Raw genomic sequence first — 9,093 nt, 5'->3', positions numbered from 1 at the left:
TTCTGATGTATCAAATACTTATGTCATGCAATAAAATGCAAATGGGTGGCAGCTAGTAGACCGGCGACGCCGAGTGCCACCCGAACAAGAAGGGGAGCCACCTTCTGTAATATTCGTGACAAGGTGATGTTTCACTTTTTCTAATGTTGGGGTCACTCTAGGAAAAGTAATCAAATTTCAAGTTGAAAGAAATATGATTTAGGGGTTTTTCTCTGCTGTTAAACATAGTGGCAGGTCATTTTTGACCCTTAAGACAACAGAAGGGTTAGGACAGATTCTGTTTGTCTGTTATCTTAGCTAGAATTCAGAACCAACTTCACAGTACCCTGACTGACAAACATTGTCTGTTTCACAAGACAACTAAAAAGGCAGATGAGATATGCTGGGTGTGTACAGACACTGCAAAAATACATTTGTTAAAGAAGGTTGCTGTGGTGTAAAAACTGCAAAGTCCAAGACATGCTGCAACCCACTGCCCATTATGTTCTTTCAGATGTTAACAGATATGTTATATAATATCCTGTCTGTATCCAGTTGGCAAATATGGAAATTTGCCCAGGTAGCTGTGGTCTTAAGCAAACATTAGTACTAGAATTTTATTTAACAATAGTAGTACATTCTTGGGCATGTTATGACACTGGTAGACTCCTGTTGCAATTACATATAACTGAGTTTTTAATTTAATGTATACATTTCTCCATATTGATGTTCACTCATTTGGAAAAAGGCAACTTATAACTACTACCACTGTGATGTCACATGGTCAATGTGTAACTCCCATATGAATGAGTCAGGGAGTGGGTAATTAAGGGGTGGCCATGCGAATCTCCCTCAGGGCACTGACAAGGCTCTACAAGCCCTAGTTCCCTCCTCACACAGGTAGGAAAGAGGACAGTGTTTCACAACCCTGACCTGTGATGATCACTATGAAATCTGAGCACATTAATGATTATCTTCCACATAGGGATTCTCATTGACAGAGTCACTACCACAGTCAATAACATTTATGAGGAAGGCCATGTTCTAATTACCTCCCAAATCACTAAAGGGCCATCATGATGATATCGTCCCATTTCTTTTGAAGGGTAATACTTTTATTTGTGCTGCTATCAATGAAGTTAAAGATTTGAATGCAGCCACTAAGTGGAAGTTGACTTTCTGCCTTTCATACACCAGCAGTCAAATTGTAATGCTGCGAGGATTTGACATAGTCTGTAATTACAGCTGAAAGCCTATATGACTGTTGGAGGTTGATGCATTCTCTGGCAAGACCCAGGAGACATTTGATTATATCTGTGTCATTAAACAGCAAAGTGCTTAAAAATCAAATAAACATGGCAATAAAAGTGTTTGGGTTTTCTTTCAGATTTATTTTTTTAGGTTCATGAAACAAAATGAAGTGTGTTAGTTGAATAATAGCTGTGAAAGAATTCAATGTGAAGGTAAACTTGAGATTTCAGAAGCAGTAAAACTCTCAATCTGAGAGGGATACAGTATGTAATTCAACTGTAGGACTAGATTGTTACTCAATCGCTCTTCCCTCAGACAACAGCATGTCTTTCAGTGAGTCAAGGACAATTAAAAGGACAATTGTCAAGATGTGTCGGAGGAACTACATTTCAATCTATTTTCAATACAAGTGGGGGGACAGATTCTATAGAGTCTATTTCTCTGAGAGGGGGTGTAATTGCATGGTGACAGAGAAGCCAGAGACAATAAGAAATTATGGATAAGTGAGAGTTAAGCAACTTTGACCTTCAAGACTTCAACTAACATTGTTTTTGTCTGGTCCAAACTCAGTATCCTATAATTCCATGTGAGGATACTAGGGGAATCTGAGGAAAATGTTTACGGGGAAATAAAAGGCAAGTTTGAGGATTGGGTACGTGGGTGTTCTAGTATGTTATTTTTGGACAAAATTAAAGTCTCAAGAAATATATAAGAGATGGAAGATTATAAGCAAGGTTATAAAAAACACAAAAGTATGAAATGTATGGAATTCAAGGGCAACATTTTACAATAAGATTCCCTTTATGTCATGATTAGTTTGATAAGAAGGTGGGAACGCAGTACTAATTATTGTCCCTGTTAACTGAAATAAACAAGAACAGAGAACATAATTTCCATATAAGGGAATAAATCAAACATGGAGTTTATAAAAAATAACTAGAGGCCTTTCCAGATGACTGACAAAAGTGAAACTGAAAAGTAATCTGAAGCTGCTTGCAATTGCCCGAACAGTCAGCATAGTTCCTCACTCAAACCAGAGCAAAAAGGCCAGTCTGGACATGTTATAGGGCAAACCTGACACTACATGAATTTAGGCATGAAAACAAACCCAGAGGAATGATCCATGTTATCGTATAATTGAGATGAGCCACTCTCTGGCTCAGAAATGTGCAAGACCTAAACACAGCTTGAGGTTAGTTCAAGTGCTTTAAATCTGTATGAGTAAACCACTCACAGGAAAAGAGAGGCAGGAAGTCAAACAGAGAAGATTGTGATTTTAAGAGCTTTAACAGGATGGTGAGTAGTACTGCTATAATACATATCAGAAAGTAACCCTGTGCTTTGGATTGGATCATCTCTCTCTCTTTAGAGATGTGTTTGAGCTGTGAACTGTGCCGTCTAAAGTAACTAATGTCAATTTAAATGCAGATGAAACAACAGAGAAAAACAGAGGTCATTTTTGTCTGGGTCTTAGCCATCTGGCTCTCTTCAGTTGTCAACAGTGAAAGTAAGTGATTTTTAACATTGTGAGACAGTGCACAAAAACATATTTTGGCTGTTTTTTACCAGGCAAAAAAAGCTGCTTGAGGGAGCAATCTTTTGTCTTTTAGTAAGGATGTGTCACATCCAGCAAATACAGAAAGTACAGCCATATTTCAAATAATTTTGGGTACGATTCTGCTATAAAAGAACTAGAAAGTAAAAAACATTTTTTGGTTCAAAAGATCCATGCTGTCTGGCTAGGACCTTGATAAAGTGAAAGATGGAATCTGTAGTACTAACTTGAGAAGAACTATAAATATAAATAAATATATGCCATTTAGCAGACGCTTTTATCCAAAGCGACTTACAGTCATGTGTGCATACATTCTACGTATGGGTGGTCCCGGGGATCGAACCCACTACCCTGGCGTTACAAGCGCCATGCTCTACCAACTGAGCTACAGAAGGACCACAGATGATCTGCTTTCTACAGAAACAAACTTTCTTCAAGTTCTCACAACTCCTTCTTTCCTAGCTGAACTGGCTATGAGCACAATATGCACTTAACAAAAATATAAACAACATGTGTGTTGATCCCATGTTTCATGAGCCGAAATTAAAGATCCCAGAAATATTCCATACGCACAAAAAGCGTATTTCTCTCAAAATCTGTGCACAAATTAGCTTACATCCCCGTTAGTGAGCATTTGTCCTTTGCCAAAATAATCCATCCACCTGACAGGTGTGTCATATCAAGAAGCTGATTAAACAGCATAATCATTACACAGGTGCACCTTGTGCTGGGGACAATAAACTGGCATTCTAAAATGTGCAGTTTTGTCCCACACCACAATGCCACAGATGTCTCGAGTTTTGAGGGAGCATGCAATTGGCATGCAGGAATGTCCACCATAGCGGTTGCCAGATCATTTAATGTTAATGTCTCTATTAAATCAAGTGCAATGTTGTTTTAGAGAATTTGGCAGTACATCCAACTGGCCTCACAACCGCAGACCATGTGTAAACACGCCAGACCAGGACCTTCACATCTGGCTTCTTCACCTGCGGGATCGTCTGAGAACAACCATGTGGACAGCTGATGAAACTGCGGGTTTGAACAACCAAATCATTTCTGCACAAACTGTCAGAAACCATGTCAGGGAAGCTCATCTGTGAATGTGGTCGTTTGGGTGAGCAGTTTGCTGATGCCAACGTTGTGAACAGATTGCCTCATGGTGGAGGTGGGGTTATGGTATGGGCAGGCATAAGCTACTGACAATGAACACAATTGTATTTAATCAATGGCAATTTGAATCCCCAGAGATACCGTGACGAGATCCTGAGGCCCATTGTCGTGCCATTCATCCGCAGCTATCACCTCATGTTTCAGCATGATAATACACAGCCCCATGTCACAAGGATCTGTACACAATTCCTGGAAGCTGAAAATGTCCCAGTTCTTCCATGGCCTGCATGCTTACCAGACATGTCATCCATTGAGCATGTTTGGGATGCTCTGGATCAGTAGTCGCCAACTGGTCGATCTTCAAGGCATTCCTAGTCGATCACCAAATATTTCTGTAGAAAAGCCAACGAACGATAAAGACTTGTGTTCCTTTTTTAAATCGTGTTGAGCGCACCTGGTAAGCAAAGTGTTTCCATGAGACAAACTCTGCCTACCCACAGGACCGGCAAATCTGTGACTAAATCGAGTGCACCTATTGTGCTGCCCAATCGGATAGCTCAAATCACGGTGGCTACAGAGCTTCCATGACCCTGGCCACAGCAAAGTTTAATAGGCTACTAGCGTACGTAAGATGTTATAACTTTTAAAACCATGACCACAGAGAGACTGTCAACGAATACAGCAAAGATTTTATGAGTGAGTTCATGTTTAAGTTTATATTCAGCACTGTTACTGTTTTTATTCAACACTATTACAAAACGTGCTTCTCCGTACTTCTGCTCGGGCTGCAATGAATGAGTAGCCAAGTATCAATAGCCCTGCGTTTTATTATTAGCAACTCGTCGTGTCGATTTTAATATTAAGGAATATTTAACTTTCTCTGGTCATAGGATCAACATGAATTTGTGCATGAGGCAGATGTGGTACGACTCGAGTTTCGCCATCAGGTGGAACACGGTGTCCACTTTCTCTGGTCAGTCTCACCGGAGGAAAGGAAGGAGAGAGCAGGGACCGTGAGAGGTGGATGGGACAAGTCTTTTGAACGGTCATCCAGCTTGGAATTCCAAGTCGGAAAACTCGGGCATCTTTCTAGAGCTCCGACTTTTCGACCTGGAGATCACTGACGTCGTGATGCAGGTACCACCAGTCCAGTAAAATAAAAAACAAACTATTTGCCTCAAGTGCTAAACCAATTGATCTATTTTGTTATCAAAGCTCGAGTTCGAAATATAATATGGTCTTTGGCAGGCCAATCATATAGCCAATATGCTGTGATAATGTATTAGTCCTACGGCCCTAACCTCCTTTCTACAACTGTTTGTGAGGTTAATGTAAAAAAATAAGCAGTACATCTCTGCATGCTTTTTGACTGCCAAAGTGATCTTGACTCAGAAAAGGTTGGTGACCACTGCTCTGGATGGAGGTGTACGACAGCGTGTTCCCGCCAATATCCAGCAACTTCGCACAGCCATTGAAGAAGAGTGGGGCAACATTCCACAGGCCACAATCAACTCTATGCATGAGCCAAATGGTGGTCACACCAGATACTGAATGTTTTTTTGATCTACGCCCCTACTTTTTATTTTATTTTTTATCTGTGACCGACAGATACATATCTGTATTGCCAGTCATGTGAAATCCATAGATTAGGGTATAATGCATTTATTTAAATTGACTGATTTCCTTATATGAACTGTAACTCAGCAAAATCCTTTAAAGTGTTGCATTTGATTTATTTTTGGTCAGTGTAAAGAGTGTGTGTAAGCATGGAAAGCTTCCTATACCTGGCGATATAACAGTTTCCTCTTTATCCATTCATTCACAGGTAAAGTGGAGCTGAGAACCAGTACTGAGGTAAAGGCTCAGTGTGATCAGAATGTGTCCCTGCAGTGTGACATCATGTCATCGAACCCACTCAAGATCATTCTCTTTTCCTGGGTATGGAAAATGAAACAGCTGTGTGTGGTCAATGCCACTGGTGTATTCTCCTTTCCTGGCGTCCGGTGTGACATCACAAACAACACCCTCACACTCAATCTGACTCGGGTGATGCTGTCCAGTCAGGGTAACTACACCTGCAAACTGCGCTCCAACCTAACGATCACAGCTGCCAACACCACTGTGACAATGCAAGGTCTGTATACTGTATAGGAATAATGCTCCTATATAACTAATGATGATGCTGTTGTAGGATGAGAGCAATTGCAACAATGACACATGTAGGCAAGTCAGACCAAATATTACACAAATATGGCAATGAACTTGTTAGACACACTCCAGCTATGTGAATGTTACTTGAGAACTACTCAATACTCATCCTATTTTTCTCACAACATTGCAGAGTGCCTAAGGACATCTGAGCACAAAGTGTTCCAGAATGAGTCTCAGGTTGAGTGCCAGTTTTTTGGAGTTTACCCAGAAGGCACAGTACACTGGTTCCTGGGCTCTGAGAATATAACAGAGTCCGCCAGCACCAAGAGCCAGCTGGATGAAGAGGGGCTGTTTGATATAAGGAGTACCCTGCCTACCCAGGCTGGGACTGAGCCTTACAACTGCTCCTTGTGGATACCTAGTAGTGGAACCTACAGCTCTCACAAACAGCTGCACTACTCCAGAATGATCTCTTCAGGGACAAAGACTAGGAGCAGACTGCTGTTGGTCTTCATCCTGGTTGGACTCATAATCATAACATAGGACTACTCATGGGAATGTCAGGAGGTTTTTTACTGAACATGGGACTTCGAACTACAGTAGGAAAAAGGGCTTTCCTGGTCAGGGCACATTTACACAGGATGGATCAGGGCCTTTCTCTTACTGATTGAAGAGAAAGCAAACCTGGACTGCCATGGCCAAAGTGGATATATGTTTTCACTTTTTATACTGGGAAGCAAAATATCAAAGTAATTACAATAAATACAATTGAATTTTAAACTGAAAATCAGTGTACATTGGGATTTGAGAATACTGTAAGAAGTGTTCATTGTTTGTCTTCAACGTTATACACTTGTTTAAATTGCATTGCTTATTACAGTAGTAGAATACTGCTTCCTGGTGGTGAAAGTGTTTACTGATGGAAATAGTATTGCTGTTAGATGCGTAATGAAGATATTCTAAATTGTATTGTTGAATTGACTGATCTTGCTTATTAAGCCTGTCATAACTTGTTGCTGTGTTTTACAGTCAGAACTGATTAGACTGATTTATATAATAATCAATGCAATGTCAAAACATGGCTAGAAGGACATGTTACTGTGTGTTCTGGATTCTAAAATACAAGTTGTATTATACCATAGCAAATATAGTCACCCATGTTGTTCTCTGTACTAGTTCTCCATTTAAAAATGCACCAGACCACTGAGGGAACTCATGACATTGATAGTTAATGAATGAGGACTCATGGTCATTCAAATTGCATTTCTAGTTCCTTCTCAGTGTACCACAAGGAGGCAGAGTCATCCCACTAGAGAGGACTGTCAAACCAATCATACACAACTCTTCTCCCTCTGCATACAAACACACACTCATGCTGTGTGTATTCCAATCCAACTGTTCTGTATAAATCAACACTTTGATGTGACACATTTCCTATCAATTTCCGCTACGCCAATGTGGGGTCTCCTGCAAAGTGAAGGAGTGGAGGGTCAAATGTCTCATTATAAAACACTCAAATCAATCCACATGACTTCTGTGGTGTCAAACTCACATCTCTAATGCATTATCAGGTGTGAGGATATGTAAGCTGTTTTAGATGGACTGACCTTGTTGCACATGTGTGGGCTGCTGTGAGAGATACCTGTTGAGTACACAGTATAACAACACATTCTGCATTCTTCTGATAAATAGATACATTTCCCTGACAATTGTGAGGATTCCTGCAAAGTGGGATGTCATTATCAAACACTCATCAGTATGATGAGGCCTGTTGTCCCAGACAGGGCATGATCAGAAATATAGTTGAAGTGTTTTAAATCGATTGACAGTTTGTTTCAGTAAAATCAAACATTACCTAGAAAGGAGATGATGGTCATTGGCCTCCTTTTGGCAAACCTGCTCCAAGTTGTACAAAGGTCCACAAGGGGCTTTAGTTGTAGCCTAGTTTGTATAGATTGAACGCAACACAGCGGTTAAGAGAACCACATCTCTGTTTAACTTGACTGGAAGACAAATTCCTGTTTGTGATGTAGTTCATAGAGTTTCACTGTAATATACACACAGACAGATGGGTGCATGGTGAGTGAACAGACTGAAAAAAGAAAACACCTGCTTAGCACATGGCATTAGGGAGACCTGACATGGCTATCCCCAGAGCACGGTGGTGGGGCAGGCGGTTAAGGGCTGAGACTCAGCGATGCTGGTCCAAAGGCTCCCTAGAGAGAGTAGAGAGGCAGGAGGACAGGTCAGCCACTGTGGACAGAGTAGAGGGTGAGTCGGCTCAATAGGCCAAAAACAACACGCTCCAGCAGAGCCACCACCCAATCAGACACTGAATCAATAAGAGAGAGAGGAGCGAAGACCCTGGTTCACTAAGCATGAGTGTAAGGACATATGTGTGTGTTGAGGGGTGGTGAAGTGGGGTGTTAGACTGCAAGTCTAAGGAAGATAAGAGTCTATTTCTGGCCTGGCGTATGGGTCAGTAGTCAGCTCCCAACGGCTGGGGCTGGCATGATTGACAATGGCTAGCTACAAACCAATGCGCGACATTGGCTGGGAATAAGGAAGTAATTGCAAGTAATTGGTGTGTGGTTGAGGGATACATGATATGCTTCCTTGTACATATTTGTCACATGGTATAGGAACACAGAATGCAGAACACACACTACATAATGTAGAATATTCACTGCACACACCAAAGCTTCTCTGTATGTTTACAAATGTATTTTATATGTAGTTTATACGTGTTTATGTGAAAATAAAAGCTTAGAATGAAAATATGGTAGATCATTTCATTGTGCCCCTACTCTCTTCTTTTAAATTAGCTAATGAGGGAAAGTTCCTGTTGTGTATGTTTTATTAGTTCAATTACTTGCAGTGTTCTGCTATTTAACGGAAACTATTGTGTTCTTCAGCTCTCATCATTTCAACAACAACATCTGTTTGCTACACAGACTTGTCTTTTAATGCTTTGGCTTTATTCAATTAATGTAGAAGAGAAAACTCTTCCCCACATTAATTTACCATAACTAAGAGAGCTATCT

At 40.7% G+C, this 9,093-nt stretch overlaps 1 protein-coding gene across 7 annotated transcripts; it reads left to right on the top strand.

Moving 5' to 3' along the window:
• The first annotated feature begins 2,289 nt into the window (after window positions 1–2,289).
• LOC118373896 (uncharacterized) lies at window positions 2,290–7,571 on the top strand. Of its 7 annotated transcripts, none has more exons than XR_008136610.1 (5): window positions 2,290–2,526; window positions 2,659–2,737; window positions 3,687–4,594; window positions 4,789–6,032; window positions 6,240–7,571. XR_008136610.1 is itself a non-coding variant. In XM_052519035.1 (5 exons), exons 3-5 carry the CDS (start codon window positions 3,866–3,868, stop codon window positions 6,590–6,592), a joined length of 699 nt encoding a protein of 232 aa, XP_052374995.1. In that variant the 5' UTR covers window positions 2,310–2,526; window positions 2,659–2,737; window positions 3,687–3,865; the 3' UTR covers window positions 6,593–7,571. The 7 variants fall into 7 exon arrangements, 4 of the variants coding, with proteins under 4 accessions (XP_052374995.1, XP_052374996.1, XP_035616065.1 ...); XR_008136611.1 differs by having other exon boundaries at window positions 3,687–5,035; window positions 5,724–6,032; XR_008136612.1 differs by having other exon boundaries at window positions 2,298–2,526; window positions 3,687–3,964; window positions 5,724–6,032.
• Window positions 7,572–9,093: the final 1,522 nt, after the last annotated feature.

Source organism: Oncorhynchus keta, chromosome 5 (genome assembly GCF_023373465.1).
Source record: "Oncorhynchus keta strain PuntledgeMale-10-30-2019 chromosome 5, Oket_V2, whole genome shotgun sequence".
Lineage (NCBI taxonomy): Eukaryota > Metazoa > Chordata > Actinopteri > Salmoniformes > Salmonidae > Oncorhynchus > Oncorhynchus keta.
The sequence above is the reverse complement of the archived record's forward strand: the minus strand, read 5'-3'. Positions and strand labels throughout refer to the sequence as shown.